Here is a 23136-nt window from a genome sequence, read left to right on the forward strand (position 1 = left end):
TCATTCCTTGTTTAACATGTGTCCAAGTTTCTGATGTCATATAGCATTGCAGAATCTGAACTACATGAGGCAACAGAGGTTTCTGTTTCTAGCAAAGTCTCTTCAGCATGTACAAGTTTGTTGCTCTTTTCGCCTTTCATCACCCCAGCACTCCACGGAACACCTTCATGATTCCTTTCCGTGTTTCAATCTTTCTTGCATTATTATCCAACAATCCGTAGGATAATAAATTTTTCTTCAGGCCTTTCAAGTGTCGCACATCTCGAACAACTTTAATTGTTCAATCATACATCTTCAATTTGATGGTTCCCACACCAACGATTTCTATGGCATGATCATTGCAACTATACAAAGATCCTCCTGAGACAGGTTCATAATGATGGAACCATTCTCTTCTTGAGGTCATGTGATATGTTGTTCCTGAATCAAGGAGCCATATATCTTTAAATCTCTTATGCCTTCCACGGTGGTTAACGCTTCACAACATAGAGTATCTCCATCATCTGAAGTGTTTGCGGTATTGCCTTGTGGATTGTAGGTTTTATTTAGACTCCAACAATCCTTCTTCAAGTGACCATTCTTTCTATAGTTGTAGCACTTTAAATTCTTTTTGCTTATCGACTTCGATCTACCATGTTTATGACTGCTGCTTTGGCCACGTTCTGTTGATCTCCCTCTCATCGTTGTCAACGCTTCTACTTATTGCAGATTTGCTTGTTTGTCTTCCTTGTTCTTGCGCCGATTTTCTTTTTGTAGAACAGCAGTTGCAACGTCATCGAAGACTAGACTGGTGACATTACTGTTTTTCAAGTTGATGATGAGTTAATCATACGACAGATAGACTTTAAAGTAGAAGTTCAGTACGTTATTGTTCTCCTATTATACAGCTTAAAGATGTAAGCTGAGAAAATAAAGTGTTCAGTGTGTTTAAGTGCTCTGTCACTGAAGTAGATTCTGACATTCGTAGAGTGTACAATTTCCTCTTAAGAAAAATTTTATTGTGCAACGATGTGGCCTCGTACAATTTGGTGAGATGATCTCATATCTCCTTAGTTGTCTTCTTCTCCTCGATGCTTGACAATACTTCATTTGCTAATTCTAGATGAAAGTTTGACATAGCATTTCCATCTATTTCGATCCATTTGTTGTCATCTGTGAAATCTACTGGCCTTTCACTGGTAGCTGCTAGACAACCGTCTTTCCTCAAGATGGTATTCATCTTCAATTTCCACAATGAAAATTTTCTCTCATTGAATTTTTCAATATCAAATTTCGTTGTCATAACTTCTATTACGGATAGCTGCCACTATTTTACTATCGTGAATAGTTTTCTAGAACCTTCAAAGAATGAGTAATACATTCTTATTTTCTTATGTTAGAGGATCCACCTTTTGGTGGCAACCACAAAGACAATAAGTAGATATTAAACATCTAATCTGGCTCTTGATACCAATTGTTGCAGAATACATCTATCAAATAGAACAAAATCGCAATTGATAATTTGAGAAAATAAAAATGAAGATAAAAAAAGACACATATTTTATATAGAAAACCCCTAAATAATATAGGATAAAAACCACGAGCAAAGATAGAAGAATTTCACTATGAGAAAATATGAATTACAACTTATCTTGATCTAACAATGAGAAAACAATAACAATTCTCTCTTGATAAAAAGGAGAAAACTCTTTAAATTCTCTAGTATTGGGAGAAAGCTAGAATGATTTGAGATGATTTTGAAACTAAATGGGTTAAGGTATTTATAGTTGAAGCTTAAAGACTAATATTATAAATACCTTAAAGTCCAAGAACTAAAAGTGCAATTTTCCCATTCCACTTTCCAAGTCAAATTTGCAGCCAACTTTGAATTTAGCCGCCGACTGCTTTACTTTTCAACAGTTAATACTCTGAAATTCCGTTACAGAAAAGCAAAGAGGCACATCAATTTTTCCGTTAAAAATTAATACCTAAAGTTTTCTTACACTTTTAGGTGACGTTATATTATACATGTACTTCGAAAAATTCAAATACTTATTCTATCAATTCCAGCTTGGGTCCAAATCAAACAGTAGAGGTATCCATGTTTGGGATCATAAACGAATTTTTTATAGTTTTATCACTATCGTCATGAAATTCATAGGCCAATCCTCCATGGCTAGTCACATCGATTCAAGCCATCTCCTCGTCTGACGAGTTCCTCAAAAGCCCCAGCTTATGTAGCAGAAAAACAATGGCTCCATGGTGGCGCTCACCCACCCCATCACCACCAAAATCTGGATCAAATGTGCACCCAACAACCGTCCTCCTCCTCCCATGAATAGCCCGTGCGGTCTCCCGGGTTTCCCTGGATATATCTCGTTTACATAAGCTTTCTTGGCAAACAATCCGGTGAAAATGATCCCCCATGCACCACACCTCTGTGAAGCTGTGCCACCTCCAATGGGTCGTCGTATTCCAAATTCTTGGCCAGCTTGTTGAATCCGATGAGGACCCATGAAGCGACGAATCCACAAATGATAGTCGCCCACGGATCTACGACGGCACAACCGCCGGTGATCGCTGCGAACCCGCCGAGCAAACCATTGCAGAATCTTTGACGTTTCAGTGACCCGTGAGCCAAACGTTTGCCGAAAGAGAGTAGTCAAAGCCGCAGAACTTCCCGCGATGGTCGTCGTGAGGGCGGTTCTTCCGATGGCACTCCATTGTCCGTAGAAGGAGGAATCTGTTTGACCGTAAGTTTTCACGACGGTGAGGAACGAACCCGGATTGAAACCATACCAACCAAACCACAACAAAAATGTTCCTAGTACGACCAATGTACCACTATGTCCACGTAATGTCACAGGCTTGCCATCACTGTCGAATCGACCCATGCGAGGACCCTCAATCCAGGTGCCCCATAATCCGGCAATGCCGCTGACCATGTGAACAACACTGGAACCGGCAAAATCAATCACCCCAGAACCAAACAAAAGGTGGTCTTCTCGCGGCGTTTCCCAACCATCGGCAGACCAGAACCAATGAGACACAATGGGGTAAACAAACAGTCAAGAAGGAAGAATATATCAAATAAGCGCAATAGAACCACTGGTGATCCCGAAAGCCGCAATGGCGAAAGACCACTGATACAGGAAGTAACTATAATCCGCCGACGGGACAGGGAAATTGTCAAGCCCCAAAAAATGTTTCCCGATGAAGCCATTGGAAGGAGAACCGTAGGCCAAAGCAAAGCCGAAGAGGTAATAGGATAAACCGCCGGTGGCAGCATCGAGGACATTGGTAAGCATGATGTTCATGGTGTTTTTGGAGCGTACCGAACCGGCACAAAGCATGGCGAAACCGATCTGCATGGAGAACACAAAATATGTTGAGAAAAGGTAGGTGTTGTCAATGGCATACGTGGCGGCAACAAACTTGTTCGAAACCGCGTCAAAGCCATTGCATATATATTCGGCAGCAGCCGTGGCATTGGCAGCAGAGCCGAGAAGAGGACAAAGATCGACTGCAGAGCAGGTGAGAGCAGCCATATTGGATGGTGGACGTAGCTGCATAGATTCCAGTGTTTTCAAGGTTTTATGTACTATTAATTAAGCGCCAAGAGTCGGCATACTTCCTTTAGACTAGGAGATATCTAAACAGAATTAGAGAGACTAACAAAATTCAGTTAGTAATATTAAAAAAATCCAGATATACTAGAATATGAAATTTTTAACGAGACGAGCGGCCATCGCTGATTCTAGACCCAGTTTTCTCTAGTTTGTCTTTGTCTTTGTTGTATAACTATAAAATGCCAACTGATACACTAAAAATCATTGGAAAATAATACAACTTTGGCTTCGCTGCTTCCGACCTACAAAAACGTTTCGGCAATGAACATCACGACCATTGTATACACTAGTGCGTAAATTTATACACCCCAAGCTTGCTGTCTAGCAGGCGCATTCAATTCACACGGAGGGTCCATTTCCGGTTACGAAGTCCTTATAAAAGGTGGATCTTTTGAAACAACATAGAAGACTGCAACAAGGAAATAACACGAGATAATTAAAGACGGAGATAACGGAAATGTTCATAGTTACGGAAAACATCACGTGTACGTATTAATCATGCAGAGATGCTTTCTAAAGCTGACCTGGTATCATTGGGATAATGAAGTTGGTTCTTCAACACATCATGAAGTGTTCTTTTTTCATTCACTTGACCCATTTGGATGAACCTGATACATCGAACACTAGGTCCTTCAGCTAAAATAATGCGGTAATGTGTAATATAACCAAGATTAATGAGGAAACGAGGTCAATTCCTTTTCTTTAAAGAGAAACAAACCAATATTTACAAAAAGAACATGATGAAAGACTGACTAACCTGCACTGATTCATCAATTCATTCTAGCAGCGAAACGCTAGCAACATACGCATTAACAAAGAGAAATTTTTGATGTGAAAGGTAGAGTGCAAAGTACTGACCTGAAGAATTGCCATGAGGATAACCATCAGTTGCCTTTTCTTCTCTTCAATGCTTTCCACATTAGCAGCTTCAGTCCCTTCTAGGAGATAACGGAGGATTTTGGTCTTAGACAGGCAAATCCCAGAACCAGCCTGTGAAAAATCAAGGACAATGAGAATACCATCAAAATCTGCTATGAAAACAGCCTCAGTGTCTTCGATTCCAGCAACTGCAACCTAACATAGCATTAATAGACTACCAGCTATATAAAGACAGCCACAGGTACAAACTCGATTTCGAAGTGCAATACTAAAAGTAGGCAACCAGCCATTTACTATAATACAAATACTTGGCAAAGGCATATACGGCATTTTATACCTAATATAAGATATCAATGGCCAGCACACTCAGCTAGAATTTGTTCAGTTAATTTGATGCTTGGTTTCATCATAATCATCAATTCATAACCAACAAGACTTACCTCATAATAGAGTTCAATAGCTTCACGGGTATAATGGTTGTTCTTATCCCATGGTAAAGGTGGGCAACTTTCTGAAAACATGTTTGAAAGTTAAGGAAACATAAGTTACATAAATAAAATGAATACAGTATAAATCATATGGTGAACCAATAAGCATTTTGATTCATAAAGGATAAAAGCAGAATGGATATGATATCAAGATGAGCCGAAAACATGTCGGTTTCACAGAAGTCCTCTATAAAATCACTGGACATAACCTCCGCATAGAGTAGCAAAACAGGCCAATGAAGAATTCCGTTTTTCTCCAACACCGGCTTCCTTAATCCGGTAAGTTCTCTATACATTGCATTCCCAAGCTTCAGCCTTCTATCTTCAATAGCAGAAACAATTCCCTAATCAAACAAAATGAACGTAAGATTCAAACTCTTTTTCCCTCTATGTTTAATTAAGAAAATGGGTTTTGCAGAATCCAAAAGTGGAAACCTTAGCCTCCACAAGAGCCTTGGAAACTTGAGCTTCACGATGTTCCTGTTCCAGCTTCTTTAAATCAATCTGCTTTCCCAGTTTCTTCAACTCTTCATTACTCGAATCTTTTTCAATCCCACTTTCACAATAAGATTTCGCCTCCGATAACAGATTTAACGACAAACACGCCTTGGCAGCTCGATAATAAGCCTAAATATGAACATACCAAATGACCCAATTTTTAAAGAACCAAAAAAGGGAAGAACAATAAGTGAAAAACAGTAGTACCTTAATGTTAGCAGGGGCGAGCTTAATGGCATCTTGAGAATCAGTGACCGCACGGCGGAAATTCCCGAGGAGCAAATTTACATGAGCTCTATTTGAGTACAAAACGGAGGAGTCTTGGTCGTTCAAAGCCTTCTGGTTGATAGCTCTAGTGTAACAGTCGATGGCTTCTTGGTAATGCTTTTTGCCCTTTTTCACCAACTCGTTTCCGTTCTCCTGGAAGACCCATTTTCCCCAAAGGATTAAAGATGATTAAAGATTGGAAAGAATTAAAGAGGGTGGGAAAAAAAACAACCTTGAGCTCGAGAGCAGTTGACTCTTTGAGGGCGGAAATGGCTTGGAGATCGGCAATTTCAGTTTCAGATTTGGGTTCAGAGCCTGCTTCCATCCATAGCGCCATCTTATTGGTTTTCTAATACTCGTTTTCGCTGTCTGCTGGAAAGGTGAGATTTTTAGGTATAGCAGCAATAGAGATTCCATGAAAGGAGAATTAACGACGACAAGAGAAAAAGGGTAAACTATACAGATAGTCCTCCAACTATTGATCACTTTTACAATTTTAATTTTATCCTAATTCTAAAAATTTAATTCTCAATATTTCAATATTCTATCAATTTAATCCCTATAAACCACGTCCAATATCAACAACCTTCTCATCCTCTACCTTCCTCGGCTCTTCAGCTTCATTATCAACCTTCCGATTAGACACCACAAACTCTTCAAAACCTTCTATCGATGTCTAACCCGAATCATTATTCCACTTGCTCCATCGAAGAATCAAAACCGTAAGAAATTCAAATCCAATTTAAAGAGATTGACGAAATTAAAATTTGAAGAAGACAACGAATTTAAAGAACCTCATGTGTCACCACCTCATGTGTCACCACCTCAATAGTAGATCACCATAAAGACCATGTATGATTACATGATTCAAAATTTTGAGAACTTAAATGCACAAATGGCTTCCATTGATGCGTCATCATTTTATGCTTCCCTCATCTTGGGCACCACCTCTAAAAGAATAGACATTTTGCATTACAACTCAAATATTATGTTACCATGCAACTATTTATTATCGTTTATATTTGATATTTTTTATTTTGGTATGTGAAATACTCTTGTTGGTAATATTATGTTTATGAACTTTATTATCTTATGTTAAGTATAATTTGATTTTCTCTTTAAATGTTTAAAATTTATTTAGTTATCTATTACACTGACATATTTTCTCTTTTAGAGCTTAATTTGATTTTGTTATAATAAGAAGTAAGAAAAATATGTGTAAGTGTAAATTTGTTTCTAGCAAAAGAGATTTTTACGAAGGGAAAGATTTATTTTTCACAAAATTTATATGACAAACTTATTTTAAAGCAAAATTTCACAAAAGGATTTTTTTATTAATTCACAAAGGGTTTTGTTATGTCGAAGAGGGAGAGATTATTGAAACAATATTTGATTTTGATATAATATGAATTGTGAAATTATTTATATTGTTCAAATTTGTATTTTATAATTTTATGAAAATTTGTCATAAAATATTTTAATTGTGAAAGTAATCTTAAGTGTTCTTGAGTTATTATATAATTTATACATAATTTTCAAAGCTTAAAAATACTTGATTTTTTTTCATATATCTCCTCTCAGTCTCGAAATTAGAAAGCCAGTATCGATATCCATTTTTCTAGAATACATTTTTGGTATCAATATCAAGGTGTTGGTCTCGATACCGTTATGTAAGTATCGATACTCACTAAAACGGTATTGATATCGAAGGCTTCAACGACTATATTTTTGACTTGTTAGGATGCTTGGTCTCAATATCACTTCCTTGTATCGATACCAAGTTGCATATGAGCATTTAATGCTCAAATTAATGATTTCAATGGCTCTAATCAACCACCAATAACTCCAAACGACTAGAAGGTATTAGAAGACACAAAAGGGACCAAGATTCAAATGGAAAACAATAAGAAAGATCATTGAAAGATTATACCAACATTAAAAGAGTCTTTGAGCCAAATTTGTCATACTCTTTGTAACACACTTGTTGAGCATATTGTTTATCTTGCTCAAGTGTGATATGGGTAAATGCTTATTTGTTGCAAACACATTTACCTTTGTGATGTTTTCTTTTGTTTGCTAAATTTGTAACTCTTAATATGGAGAGTGTGTAAACAAAGTTTTGGTGTGTAAATCTTGTGTGTTGTAAAGTTACACCTTGTCTTCGAAAGTTAGCAAATCTAGTGATAGTGGATATAGACTTTGGTATATATAATCGAATCACTATATTGTTGTATAAAGTTTTATTTTTGGGTTAACTACACGGATGATCACTTATGTTTGTATTTTGTCCACTGATTTTAAAATACATAAGATATGGTCACCTTCGTTCTTATTTAATTAAGATGTGATCACCACAAGTTAACAACCATTAAATATTTTGGTATAATCACACTTTGGTCCTTGTTATTTACATATTCTTTCAATATAGTCACATTTTTAATAAATTAAAATAAATTTAACCCTCCAATCGAATGATGTCATTGTCATTAGTACGTGTCATGTCACGTGTTATGATTCGGTTGGAAGACTAACTTTATTTTATTTTATTTTAACAAAGCAAAGCAAATTGGTGGAAAATAAATATATTAAATTAAAATAAAATTAGTCATCCAACCGAATGTTGACACGTGGCACGACACGTGTAAATAATAGAGATCAAATGTGTGATTATATCAAAATATCACGTCAGTTAATCTGTTAACTGTTAGCAACAGTTAACCCATGGTGACCACATCTTAAATAAATAAAAACAAAAGTAATCATATCTTAATTAAATAAAAACGAAGGTGGCCATATATAATGTATTTTGAAATCAGTTACCAAAAGTGGACAAAACACAAACATAAGTGTTAATCCGTGTAATTAACCCTTTATTTTTATATTGCCATCAATTTTTAAAATGCCAATTTAGCCCCTCATTCCGTTCTTCAATTTTTAAAAGGTCAATCCCGGATATTCGATTTTTTAAAAGGTCAATTTATTCCTTCGATTGATAGTAAGAGCTAACACATATGTTCTATCTTAGATCCTTATATTTTATTGATAATTATATTAAACCAAATCCAATCGATAAAGTTATTGTAATCATATAATTTTTTGAATTTATGAAATGATAACATTTTTAGTGATTTTGATATGAAACCGTTCAGAATTCTGTAATTAAATAAATTAGTTTACTTTTCAAATCATAGTACTACTATTTATATTTGTTAATCTCTATTGCTTTGTTTAAAAAGATAATATGATATCCTTCACAAAAGATAAAACTAATTTAATTTTTATTTAAAAAAACTCAATTTATAAAATTAAGATCATTCTAATGATTTTATTTTATTATTGTTCATGGTTCTGTTATATATTTGCTTCTTGCTATTTTCATAAAGGAATTAAGTTTTTTTAGAAGTCAAATACATGCCAAAATAATTGAAAGTTGGGAAAAGATTAACGAATAACGACCCACCTGCTGTTTTTCTATACAGTTGCACACCATCAAAGCTTCTATTATTATAGTTACTAAATCTATTCTAAAAAGCAGCTACCTACCCTAATTTCTCGTTTCATTTTAGCAGAGTTTGGCACAAGGACTAGATTTACTTCTCTATAATGCACAGGCCTATGCTGATAAACTACGCACTAGTTAGACGATCCCAAGAGCTTTCAATATCAAAGAAAATCATACCAGTGTCATAAGACATGTGATTGGAAGAAATTGAATTAAGTTCTGCAGTAAGAGAATCTTCGGGAAAGGACTGGTCGTCGAAAAGGAAGCTTTCAAGCTCGTTCAAAACCGATTTATGTCCCCAACTTTCCTCCTTGGATGCTTCTTTCTCGTCTGTACAGTTTTGAAGCTGTAAATAATCAACAGAAGGTTGTTGATTGCTTTGACCGAAGACGTTGGTCCAATTCATGTCAGAATCCGAAGAGGCATGATTTGTTGCCGGTTGATTCTGATTCTGAAGGCAACTGCTATCATGGTTCAAGCTTGACTGAAGAACAGGCTGACCATATGCTGAGGATTGAGAGGCTGCTGAATTGGTAATGACACTGTCCGTACCAGGTTGTGAAGACAAAGGGTGTGCAGATGTCCATAAAATAGAACCAGAATCACGATTTGGCCACCCAATGGGATTTAAACTCCTTTCATTTGATATTGTAACAGATGCGGGATTCTGCTGATGTTGTGAAGCAATAGGAGAATAGTTTCCTGATGGAACAAATGCAGTGCGGTTTATTGTTGAGGCAACTTCCATTCTTTTCGACATGGTGTTGGAAGGGACAAATTGGGGACCCAAGTTACTAACTTTAATACCTCGATCCCTTCGAATTACTGTATTATGCACTCCTAGTAACTGACGTGAAACTGGATGCGGATGCATTCTCCTATTTAAAACATGTTGGCTACCCACATTTAGATGATGTGGAACTTCATATCTGGTAGATGAAGAACGAACTATAGATGGCCGTTGGATGGGAATTTGAGGTATGAAATTCCGAGAAGCTCGAGCTGGAATCAGCCTAGAAACTTGATTTTGCAGTGCATACTGCATATTGTCACGTCGTGGAGCTTGGTTAAGTCGGGGAAATGCTGTAGAGTGAGAGGTGACAGGAGCTTTTGTAACTGGTATTGGAGAATTTCTCTCGTTCCTGAAAGTCTTCCTCAAAGTCTTCCACTTCTCCTCTTTATCAGTGGCATGACAATGATCAGTATTAGAGGTACCTGAGCCCCAATAACCACATGGTGCTCGCAAGTCACAAACAAAGCAATGGCACTGCAATTTCAGAACGGCATTCATTTTTGGTATTAGAAATGCATGTTAAATTCAAGAGCACCAAACTATGAAACAGTCAACCATCATAGAAGTATAAAGTTTCAAGTCACTTTACGAAAAATTAAGATATTACCAATTCACAATGCTGTTCATGTGAGGTTGATCTGAATGGAAACTTAGCGCAATCATGTCGAGGATGGGGATAATCTCTGCATGCAATCTGCAACCATATCAAGAGAAATGAGAAAGCTATCACAAATATGGTAACCATTTTTTTTAACAAACAAATATGGTAACTTTGAGGCAAGAGATACAGTCTTCAATGCCTAAAGCAAAAGGTAAAGGAGTAAGTTAAACATTAATAATATTTAAAAATTTTACATAAATGCACCCTAAGATCACCCCAGGTCCTAGTCTCCTAGATATCCCAAGATTAAAAACTCAGCCTTTTGTCTACTTTCAATCTTTTGAAATTCAGCAGCAAGATTGGACCATTTTTTCCACTTCTACAACAAAAAACTACCAATCAAAAAGACGATATAGTGTCTTTAAGACCAGGTGAGCATAAGGATAGGTCTTAAAGTTCTCGAACCAGGCATTTTACCCTACAGCAACTCAACCCAGTAACATTCACCTCCAGTAAAAACAACCAATCTCGACATCCCATTTTTCTCCAAAAAATAATGATATAGCTCTTGTATGAGAAAAGGACTATGTACCGATGCTTGCGTGTTTTGAAGGCTAAATCCTCACTTGTGCATTCCAGTTGACACATACAACACAACACACTGATTAACCCATGAAGGTGTTTCAGCAGGTTGAAACTTGAAAGAATAATAAAATGCATATCACATCTTTAACCAACATGAACATTCAAAATTGCAGGAGCAAAAACACGTACTAGAAAAAATCCAGAACCGCAATGAAAAACACTAAAAAATGCAACAAAAAAACCCAATAGTTTTTGGTCAATTTAATACGCAATGCTACCCAGAAATTCAAATAACAACTTTCTAAAGCAAAGCAACCCTAAAACTCATCACCAAGACACCAAACAAAGCCTTCGTTCACATTGAAAGCACATGAACTAAACAAAGCCTTCACTCTCAAGAAACCACAAATTTAACAAGTAACCGCCGTAACCGACAAAGAAACCGCTTGCCTAATTTCAGCAACAAAACATTGGAAAAAATAATCAGCGTACTCAGTCAAAAGAAATTTTTTTACAAAAACACAGATATTGATTTACCTGCCCTTTTTGGCCGACAATAAGACACTCATCGGAGTCTTTTTGGGGTTCATTAACATCCGACGACGCCTTATCTGGGTCACCTTCCAAAACGACGCAATCATCCCCATCGTCCTCTTCAGCAACCTTCCTAAGCACTGAATTCGGTGACTTTGACTTCTTAGTGGGGTTGACTTCCCCGAAAACCATCAAGTCATCAGGGTCATGGAAAACCTTATCAACGGCTTCCAGAACGTCCGATAACCAGTTGTAATCGTCCCCCTTTGGATCCTCCCAAGCCGGTGTCGCCTCCTCGTCGTCGGAGCTTAGGTCAAAAATAATAGGAGACGGCTCCATAAAAAAAGCAAACAAAAATTTTAGGGTTTTATTTTTTCAAAACAAATAAAGTAAGAACAAACTTCTCCTATTCAGGTGAATTGCTGGGCTTCTACCAATCTGAATAAATAAGAAAAACAGGTTACATCAAAAGGAAAAGCAGGCTTGGATACATGAATAATTCAGTGATTTGGGATTTAGAGAGAGAGAGAGAGAGAGAGAGAAGATTACGTCAGAGGGAGGAATGTTGGGTTTAGGAAGGCGAATTTGTAGGGGATTAATGTCAAAAAATTAGGGTTTTTAAAATATTGAGAAGATTTTGTTGCCCTTTTTTTGGGTGGGAGAAATCGGAATTGGAATTGAAGTAGTGAAGTGTAATGAAGTGAAGTGAAGTGAAGTGAAGTGAGGTGAAGTGAAATAGGGAAATTGGACTTGGCTTGGCTTCTAATACCGTGAAAGCGAAGAAAGAAAAATATATATATATATATATATTTATATTTATATTTCCCGATTGTCCTCCTATTTAAATGTTTCGTCTTTTTTCATAGATAAAGATTTAAATTTAAGATTTTATTTTAACGATTTTAAATTATTTATTACTTAAATCAATTCTGTTAGCATCATGTAATATATTGACTCGTGCTCTTTGCTCCTTTTTTTTTTACTTGGGAATAAAACAGTTTCCGCCCTTAAATTTGAAAATCCTTCTCAGTTTTTTTATTAATAAAATTAACTTATTTTTAGTTTTTTTTTTAAAATAATAAAATCTTTAAAATTATCGAAAAAACTTAATAGAATATTACAACGATTCTAGTAACCGACACCTAAAATAAGAAAATGGGTATAGCTTGAATATTTGTTTTTATATTAAAATTTATTCTAATGTATTTGGTGATTGTTACTTTAGAGTTTAGACTTTAAATATGTTTTATATATTCTTTTGATAATTTCTTGATTAAATTTATAAATTTATGTTTATATTATGTTATAGATAGTATTAATAAATTGTATCTCTAATTAAGAAAATAAGGTAGAAATTTCGGTGAACTTAACGAGTAATGAGTCGAACAATAAATTATTTTAACGAGCACGAATCGTTTAAAATTTTAATATTTATAATGCACATGATGCATTATCCAAACTTAATATTTATAATTGTTTTCGGTAGAGTTCGCTTCATCTCCTCCTCTTATCTCCCCTCTATTTTTAGCATTTCCCTTCCCTTCTCTCTCGCTTGAAGGGCCTAAAACTTTGCTAATCAGACAACCAAATTAATAGTAACAATAATTATGATAAAAGCAAGTAAGATAAGATCTCTCCTGTTTCTGTTCTTGTTATGTTTGATGCTCTATCGCTTATTGTTTTCATGTTTCATTCGCATCAACCGGTTTCAATTCGATCAACTTTCATTTAGAAAATGTTCTGTTTTGATTCTCATTTCCTTTTAAGAATTTGCATCTGTTGGGCACTTTTAACCGATCGGTTTGGGTAGTTAGAGAATATTCTGAGGATCAATAGGTAATAAAAGGGCACCCGTTTCTTTGTCTAATTTATAAAAAGCTTTGCTTTAAGAGGATGGTAATGGTATCTTGTAGTCTGCAGAATAAATGAAAAGGTTTGAATCTTTTAGTGGTAATGGCTGACAATTTAATGGAGGAGATGTTTGAGTTTAATTGGTAAAATAAGCAGCGTAACATAAGTTTTAAAAAAAAGAAGTGTTTACAAAATGGAAACCAAGGAAGAAGCTGAAGGACAGGAAGACCGGTCTCGATCTTCCATTTGGGAAATAAACCCTGATTTTCAGGAGGCTGTGAATGAGGTTGTAGAAACACGGAACCCAGTGCAGCCTGGGAACACTGGTCCACCAAGGCTGCCGCCATCGGGGCATAGACACACTCGGAGTGAATTCCCAACGTCAGGGAACTGGCGTAGCAATAGTTTCCATAGATTGAAAATTCAGATGCAGAAGGCTTGGCAATGGGGTGGCCATTCGAGGGATGATTGGTACCACTCGAGCTTCAATCCCGAGGTTTTGGCAAACCAGAAACGCCAGTGGTACCAACTCAGCTCCAAGTCTATGGTATTTAGACTCAGCTCTTTTCTTATTTCCAGGTTTCCTGTAATCAATCAATTTGCATATGCATTTCCTGTAGCCGTGCAATCTTTTTCACTCTAATTCTGCAAGTTTTTCGGATTGACTATAACTTATTCTTGAAGAACAATTATAGCCTGAACCATTTCTTAAGGACAAGTCTCACATTGCTTCCTTTTCTTTGTGCTATTTTCTTTGCTCAGATTTTAGATGTTGAGATAAAACAGGTAGTGAGCATTAGTCAAATGGGATTCTAATATATATCTGTGCCACTCAGAATTCAGAATTCTAATCTTGAGGATGTTGTTGCAGGATCATATTAAATACAGGCAACCCGAATCAATCTTCGAGCACTTCATTATTGTCGGGATTCATCCAGATGCAAATCTTGGGGTCATGGAGGAAGACTTTGCTAGACGGAAGAAGTGGGAGATGGAGATGAAAAGATCTGGAATCATAGATCTTAAGCTGATACAGCATAGGGGGCCTCCACTTCCGACATTCGAGCCTCAGGTCGACTACATAACTAAACAGAAGGAGACCCTTTTTTATGTTTTCAACAATATGTTACTCTGCTTCTTAATTTTCTGCAATTTAACAATTCGTGTTTCTCCTTGCAAATAAAGGCAGTGCCATTACAGAAGCAAGAACTTGGTTTGTCAGTCATCATTTTTAGAGCATATGCATTTGATCAACGAGAAGGCATTTCTTTTCATATGGGCAGACATCACATGGTCATTTGTTTTCCTTTTCCGTGATGAACAGATGCTTTTTAAATACCCCCCTGGGAAGAGTTTAGCTATGCGTACGAAGGACTTGGCCAATTTTTGTTTTCCCGGAGGTGTTAAGGTTTGATCCGTTATTTTTTGATTGTCTACTACCATTTCGATATCATCTATTTCTTTTTCCTTTTCTGGGAATTAGCATTTATGGACTTGCAGCATTTAAATTTTGTTATGAATTAGGGACGGTTGCTGGAAAGAACTCCATCACTCAGTGATCTAAACGAACTTCTTTATGGACAGGTATACAAAATTAATACATTTCTATTATACCATGTTAAAAAATTCCTATGTTCTCCTCGTCTTAGTGCACCTTTTTTGTTTTTTTAAGACTTAATTAAAAAAATAAGTACTTCTTGTTTTGTATCTCTAATTTCTAAATCGCCCATTGATTCATCATTATTGGCGAACGTGCATCACTTAATCAATCACCAGTACCCACCCCTTCCGTCACTGACCCCTACTGATCGATCACTCCTTGTCGTTGTACGAAATCTCTAAATCCCCTCAAACTCAGCCGTAGCGTGCACCCAGCTGTAATCCACTGGTTCGTCATCATTGGTGAACTGAATCGACGGACCGCACCGATCGAACCTCCTACCATTTGAATAGATTTAGGGATCTCGTACAACAGCAAGGGGGAGACACGAAAGGGATGGGCGATGATGATTGATTCGAAGGCAAAAAATGACATTTAGAGATTACAGAGTTAGGGATTTAAGGATTTGAGTTTAAGGAATTTAGCATTTTTTAAAGAAATTTAGGGAGTTTATAAGTATTTTTCTAGAAAATGAAGGATTTTACTTAAAAAAAAGGAAATTAAAAATTAGACTATATGCCATTAGAAGATAAATTTTTTGACTCAGGGAAATGGAATAAAACCTTAATCATTCGCTTTGACCAAAAATGTCTCTAAAGACCTATGTTGAGTTTTTCTTCTAATATCCAATTTTTTTTCCCCCTGAACGGGGGATTACAGAATGACTGGCTCATTCTCAAGTAAATAAAACATAGCAGAGGAAAGAAGATAAAAGACAAAATTATATGATTTTCCTATATTCAGTTATATGGTAAAGCAGGGTAAGAAAGATATCTATTTTCAACCACTGACATCCAAAACCATTCCATGTGTTGGGGAGTAATTCTTTTAAAAACATGCATGTGCAAATGAATCTGTGCTTACCTCCATTTTTATCTTAGTCAATGATGCTGCTCCAACTGTATAAAAGATGAAAGAGTTTTGTAACTGTTGGCCTGAAGAGAAAAGTAACATTAATCTTACATTCTTTGCAGGAGCATTTGAGCATAGACGATAGCGCGTTTATTTTTAAACTTGAGGTACATTTCATATTTCTTCCTCAGATTTGTTGTTGCATCCTCAAAATGCTTGCACGGATTTGATTGTGTGGAACTGGATCCCTTTATGGCAATCTAGCAATTCAACCTCTCCAACATTACTTTCATTTTTCTACTCGATCATTATGACCACTTTAAGTGTTTATAACCTGTGTAAATGACTCGAGTCCGACAATGGAACGAGAATTTCTCGGTTTTGTTTCATGTCCTTTCACTTCTTGTAGAATAAGCATTTATATGACGAACAGGAAATTATGGTGTTGTGAAACATTTTATGCTCCCTTGATCAGGGCAATGCTACGATTTACGGTGTTTGCTTACACGTTCTGGAACTTGTTCAGAGGCAACCTGGTATTTTAGGTGTTACATCACCTCCTAGATCATCTGGAGCATGCTGCCAGTTTATGGTATCTGCACCTCGCTGCTATTGTTTGCTAACTAAAGTGCCTTTCTTTGAGTTACACTATGAGATGTTAAACAGGTTCAAAGTTAATTCCTTTTCCCAAATGATCCATACTGTTACTCTAATTTGAGGCTGATGTTTACTATGAGTATGATGTTGTTGATACTCTATATTCTCAATGTTTTACTTGGATGCAGTATCATTGCTCAGGAGCGCTTGAATCGAATAACAGAATTTGTTAATGAAATGTCTTTGTCTCTCAATGATTATGTCCCATCTGCCACCAAACTAGATGAAGAAATGAATGATAATGCCGAGTCTCTAGACCGAGAGTATGTTAACAATTGGATGGCTTCTGCAATACCTGTTAACAGTTCTATAACTCATAATCCAGCTGCTGGTGGATTAACTGCTGATGACGAGGTTTCATCTGTTTCACTAAAGATGAGTTCAGCACTGACATCTGAAAGTGTAGCAGCAAGTGACGTTTCAGATTTGGGCCAAGTTGTGGACATAGATAGGGATGGTAGGAAGAATGTCCTATATTTTGATGATAATATATCTGTAGCCTCGGGATATCATTCTGATGCCTCCGAAAGAATAAATGGCAACTATGAAAATGAACAAGCTTCTCCTGAGATTGGAACGTTTATTAGCTTGAGGAACCGTAAATTCGAGAGAGTTGGGAGTTCTCCATGCCTATTCAGGTGGTAAATTATGATTAAATTGATTGTTAATTTTGTATTAGAATAAACAGAAAAGAATTCCATTACCATAACTAAACGAGATTCTCATGTGAAAAATTACTGTAAGATATCTGCCTGCTATATGAGAGTATCTATTGTTGTTTTAGATTTCTCTTTTTTCGTGTGATTTTCCCCCCAGTTTATCCCTATCACAATTCAGTAAATGGTTATCTTTGGCAGTCCAGCTAGAAGCCTGGCATCAGAGGATGACGATGACGATGACCTTTTCTCAAATCCTGAAAAAGATTTCGGGGATGACTTAATATTGGAGTGGGCTAGAGTCAGTTTTCTATTGGTTTCTACATGTCATTTGTATAGTTGGATTTCCATTTGATGTTTGCTTAACTGATCACTTTGATAGGAAAACAAAAACGACATTCTTGGGATCGTTTGTGCTTATCATGCTATATCTCTTCCTCCACGAGGAAGTGAAATAATTTTTCAGCCTCTTGAGCATTTACAGGCTATTGAGTATGTGAGACTTCCAGTTTCTGCCCTTGGAGTGGATGAAAGTCTTATATCTTCATCTGATCCTGCCGAGGTATTTCTTTGTTACACCCTTTTTGTCAATGCCTGCTTTGTAGTATATATATTCACTTAGATATCACTGAACTTTGTGAAAGGTTGATGCAAAGTTGGCAGCAGCTGAGGAAGCTTTTGCACTTTCCGTATGGACAGTAGCAACAATTTGTCGAGTCCTCTCCCTTGATAGTGTAATGTTCTATGATGCAAACCTCTTCACTTCAATTCATCTTGGTAGATATGTTTTTCACCTTTTGATCATGCTTCCAGATTTTAGCAATGGTTGTTGGAGTATTATTGGAAAAACAGGTCGTAGTAATTTGCCCTAATCTGGTAAGAAGATCGTATTCATATTTCCGTTCCGATGTGTTCTGCACTTAGTTGTTTTCTATGGCCAGTTATAGATTATGTCCCGATTTCAACACTAATTTGCATCAATGCAGGGTGTCTTATCGGCTGTGGTGTTATCTATGGTTCCTTTGATTCGTCCGTTCCAGTGGCAGAGTTTATGTCTTCCAGTAATCTCCCTAACCTCTATCCCTGCTGCTCTTTCTGAAACTCTAGTTGATATATATATATATATATATATATTAATGTAACTGTAACTTGTTAATATTGATCCTTATCTCTTTCAAGTAGAGTCCCTTGATCCTTAGTGGCAGATTCCATTTCGGATGTTTAGCTTTTAGTTACAAACTGCATTTGGTTATTCTTCTGGATATCATTCATACTTTTAATAATCTGAAATGACCCTTTATGTCTCACTTTCTGAAACTATAATCGAACTCAGGTGCTGCCGATGAGGATGCTTGATTTTCTTGATGCACCAGTTCCGTTTCTTGTGAGTTGTAGTGTTCTTTTGGATGTCAACAATAATTAAAAGAAAAATGATGGTATGATTCATGAAATTCTTAGCTGACATGCCTAGAAAGACAAAAAGCATGCTCCTTTACATGTATATGTGATTTATATCGCATACGCACGAACAGGAAATGATTCTTCAGCTTTCGTAAGTAGGTTAAAGCTCTGAATGAACATACAAATTATTATCTGCCAACGATGTTACAATATAATGCCGGATTTATTTTTTTGTTTCTTTCATTATCTAGGTTGGCTTACAACATAAACCCATGGATTTGAAAATGAAAACATCTAATCTTGTTCAAGTTAATGTGCACAAGAACCAGGTATCTATGATTCTAGACGGTTTGCATTATTTGGTTATGAGATTTATAGTTCCAGATTATAACACTTGCATAATGTTCGATATATACTGTAATTTTAGTGTATTCATCGTTTTTTCTGTGCTCTCTAACTCTCTTGAACAATTTGTACAGAGATTCGATAATCTGTTATGACTGCTCGAATAGTTTCACCCTAACTCGGAGTATTCTTAGTTCTTTTGAATGTTATTCAGGTGAAAACATGCCACTTGCCTACCCTTCCTCGACACAGAGAACTTGAATCGGAACTAGGGCCGATACATTCCAGACTCTCATTAGAAGGTTCATTTGCTAGAAAGCATCCCACATATAGGTGCAATGAAGTGCAGGTGTTTACTGGTCATTTTATCGATATTTTTTATTCTGTCTTTTGCAGCAACTGATATCAGTTTTACCTATTCAGGCTGAAGCTGCAACAGAATTTTTGGAAGTCATGCGACAATACTTCGAGTCACTTTGTGCGGATCTGAGATCTCATACAATTACTAGTGTAGAATCCAGTGACAGGGTTGACACTTTGGTTCTTATAATTTATGTTGTCCTCTGGTTTCTTTCTTAACAAGTAACAAATCGCTGCATAACTAGTAGATCTTTCTCATTTTCTTTGTGTTCATTAACTTCCAGGTTTCCTTACTACTTAAAGATAGCTTCATCGACTCTTTTCATAGCAGGGATCGGCCTTTTATTAAGGTAATTTTACATTCACTTTCGCAAATGTGTCGACCATATGTTACAGATTTGCAGCACTGGATCTTGATGGAACACATTGCTGTTGTTTTCCCTTTTGCAGCTGTTTGTAGACACTCAACTATTTAGCGCTCTATCGGATTATCGATTGTCTACCTTTGAACACGAACCCTTAACATAATCCGACCAACAGGTACATTGCGTCAGGATAAGATTCCTAGATGCAGAACTCCATCAGATATAAAGTACTGTGTAACTCTGGAAGATTGATGGCATCTCAAACATTATTGGTAGTGACCCTAAGCCATTTTCGAACAGTGAAGGGTGTAGTGCCATAAAATTGTGACTCACTTGGCAGCAAAAGGCTGCTAAAATGCTTATGGATCAAATTTTGGTCTTACTCACAAATCCTTATAAATGTCAACACTTTATAGAGTAACTCTTCATGAAATGATCAATGTATAATATAGGTTTCTTTGGATGATTTTGATGGCCTATAAATATCTTGCATACGCAACTACTTAAATACATACATGTATTTTATTAGATTTTTTTATTATCTCATTCTTCGTATTTTGATCAATTAAAATTAAAATAATCAATACCGGGGCGCAAATTAATTTTGTATGTTTTTGTCAACTTAGTCAACCAAGTCCATGTAAGCACTTAACGCGCTCAGTATGTTTTTCGTCATGCCTATTAACGTTTGTTAACAATGAGTGACCAGTTTGTAACCAATTGATAACGTTAGTGATTGATTTATAACTTTTGAAATATTAGTAGAGAAAATGAAAATACCCCAAATATTTTGTGACCACTGTGTAGTTTACCCCTTTTTTATGGTAAAGTGAAATTTTAAGCTCTTTTATTTTTTAGTAGTTTTTATTTATGGAAGGAGCATAGAATTTTACTCGTAATTGATACTCTCTCTTTTATTTAAATTGTTCTCTATTAATTTTTTGTCAAATTTTTAATTTTTACTCAATATTATTTAAATATATTATTGATAAAATTTGAAAAAGGATATTTTAGAAACCTTTATTTAAGTAGTTTTGAAATATATATTTAATAAAATTTAATTTTAAAATTTTGACTTTTAAAAAGTAAATAAGAACATTCTTAATAAAACAGAGGTAATATTTAACTTACAGTTTAGGGGGGGAATATACGAACCGAAAATTTTTAATCAATTAGTCTAAAAATCATCGATGAAAGTGTTGAACTCTTAATACGTTCCCAATTTTAAAAAGAGTTTTGCAATTCAACATTATAATAAAAAACATTAAAATAAACAATATTCAAGCAGAAGAACTTATTTTAAAATCAAAGTGGTTAAAGGAATCGTTGTTATTCTTAGAGGTCGTGAGTTTGAGTATCAACAATTACAATAGGGTGATAAAATATTCATTATCAAATGAATGAGAGTATTTAAAAAATATTACTTTGTAATTATCTTAACTTAATTAAAAAAATTAACTTTACAATTACAAGTTGATCCCATCACGGTATTTACCTTCTTTTTTTCAATAACGATGATACTTCATTACAACAAAATATTATAGAAAAAGGATGCATCCCCAAAGTGATATAAAAAATGGTGTTTACTTCCTTTATTTTAAATTTTATTATAAAACTACAAATAAATTGCACAACCAAATAAATTGGTGGTTACAATATACTCCAAGTTTCTATATATTTTTACATTTTAGATTTTATTTTTAAAAACCCATCTTCTTTTCTTTAAGAGTATATTAAAATATCAATATAATTCTATGAAAATATAATTACTATTTGTAATTACAAATAATTCAATTTCTCTAGACATATTTAATTGGCATAATGTGATTATCTTTTGATTTTTTTTTACCAAAAAGAACGTCTGAGCTTTTATTGAAATAAAGTGAAAGAAACACAACGTGGCAATAAGGAAAAATACAAACAAGGCATCTGTCTTAAGAAACAGAAAAGACGTGCAAAAAGAAAAGTAGCTCAGACTGTTCATCTTCCTCGATCTAAACAGCTGGAAACGGCAAATCGACGAAAGGAAAGGGCATTCTCAGCAGAAAACAAAGCCCTTAAACAGAAGGTAAAAAACGCTCCACTATGGGGGATCGATCAGGCGGCGATCATCATCAGCAACAAGAGAAACGTCTCCTGGGTCATCCTCGATCCAGTATCTGTCCTCCTTGATCCGCATGCCTTCTCGACATAGTGCATGCGCGCCAGATTACAATTTCTCGGCGCAAAGTTGAAAGTGCAGAACTGAAAACGGCTTGCCATAGCTCTCGCATCAGAGGTAAATGGGCGAATGACAGAGAAATCCGTAGAAGGTGAGTTTATTTTTTGAATTACAGCCCTGGAATCCCCTTTTAACTCAATTTTGTTTAAACCCAGATCGAGAGCGAAACCTAATCCTTGAATCACTGCCAAGGCTTCCGCCGCAAAACTGCTATGGACATTCTCGTTGTGGCGAAAACCAGAGCCCAAGATTAATCCAGCACTGTCGAGGGCAATGAAACCAGAACACGAAGTAGCATTCGAAGAGTTGTAACTGACGTCAACATTGATTTTTGCATTAGGTTCTGCAGGAGGTCGCCAAGAGGAATTCGAATACACCAAAAGATGAAGAAGCCTATGGGACATAGTATCAATTTCACCCACATAACTTCAAATGAAGGTATCAACGTCCTCTACTCTCTGAATAGAATTTTCATACATATTTTGTTCCTTGCATACCAAATAGCCCATATACTGATTGCGATTTCGTTGTGACGAGCCCTGCTGTTATTTGAAAAAAGCCAATCGATCCAATCTACAAACTCAAAAAAGTTCACAATTTTAGGCCACGAAACACCAACAGAAATCCACACATTAATAGCAAAAGGGCAGTCCCTACTGACATGAATCTAGTCTTCAATTACCTGCTTACAACGGAGACAAAGGTTGTTGGGCACCACCCTTTTAATGAAAAGGTTTTGCATCGTTGGGATGAAGTTCTGGAAAAATTTTCAGAGAGGAATTCTAATCTTCATTGGACAAGAGAGGCCCCAAATGTTTTTGTAAAAATGCCCCGAGTAGCAATTTTATATCATAGGGTTGATTAGCAAACGATAACCACTTCTAGCCGAGTAAATTACAGATTTTTCATCGCTCCACACCAGCAAATCTTCCTGAAATGAACTTGAGAGGGGAATAGTGAGAATTGCCTGGGCTATGTACAAAGGGAAGATGGTACTAATCCACTGAGAATTC

At 36.0% G+C, this 23136-nt stretch overlaps 2 protein-coding genes and 2 pseudogenes across 5 annotated transcripts; 1 reads left to right on the forward strand and 3 right to left on the reverse strand.

Moving 5' to 3' along the window:
- Positions 1–2061: 2061 nt before the first annotated feature.
- On the reverse strand, positions 2062–3527 carry LOC120158176 (annotated as a pseudogene).
- A 182-nt stretch (positions 3528–3709) lies between these two features.
- Positions 3710–6127, reverse strand: LOC120158159 (annotated as a pseudogene).
- Positions 6128–9201: 3074 nt separating this feature from the next.
- Positions 9202–12465, reverse strand: LOC120158215. Of its 3 annotated transcripts, XM_039169110.1 has the most exons (4): positions 12305–12465; positions 11759–12193; positions 10643–10729; positions 9202–10509 (listed from the first exon to the last, which is right to left on the reverse strand). In XM_039169110.1, exons 2-4 carry the CDS (start codon positions 12092–12094, stop codon positions 9367–9369), a joined length of 1566 nt encoding a protein of 521 aa, XP_039025041.1. In that variant the 5' UTR covers positions 12095–12193; positions 12305–12465; the 3' UTR covers positions 9202–9366. The 3 variants fall into 3 exon arrangements, with proteins under 3 accessions (XP_039025041.1, XP_039025040.1, XP_039025042.1); XM_039169109.1 differs by having other exon boundaries at positions 11759–12465; XM_039169111.1 differs by lacking the exon at positions 10643–10729 and having other exon boundaries at positions 11759–12465.
- Positions 12466–13272: 807 nt separating this feature from the next.
- LOC120158233 lies at positions 13273–20393 on the forward strand. Of its 2 annotated transcripts, XM_039169124.1 has the most exons (19): positions 13273–13375; positions 13676–14153; positions 14478–14678; positions 14931–15014; positions 15131–15190; positions 16241–16285; positions 16594–16784; positions 16904–17413; positions 17633–17732; positions 17814–17993; positions 18076–18165; positions 18245–18307; positions 18418–18492; positions 18765–18815; positions 19084–19161; positions 19392–19526; positions 19601–19705; positions 19822–19887; positions 19988–20393. In XM_039169124.1, the coding sequence occupies exons 2-19, from the start codon at positions 13800–13802 to the stop codon at positions 20063–20065; spliced, it is 2466 nt and encodes an 821-aa protein (XP_039025055.1). In that variant the 5' UTR covers positions 13273–13375; positions 13676–13799; the 3' UTR covers positions 20066–20393. The 2 variants fall into 2 exon arrangements, with proteins under 2 accessions (XP_039025055.1, XP_039025056.1); XM_039169125.1 differs by lacking the exon at positions 13273–13375 and having other exon boundaries at positions 13675–14153.
- The last annotated feature ends 2743 nt before the right edge of the window (positions 20394–23136 follow it).

This window comes from Hibiscus syriacus, unplaced genomic scaffold (genome assembly GCF_006381635.1).
Source record: "Hibiscus syriacus cultivar Baekdansim isolate YM2019G1 unplaced genomic scaffold, ASM638163v2 tig00111309_pilon, whole genome shotgun sequence".
NCBI classification, from domain to species: domain Eukaryota; kingdom Viridiplantae; phylum Streptophyta; class Magnoliopsida; order Malvales; family Malvaceae; genus Hibiscus; species Hibiscus syriacus.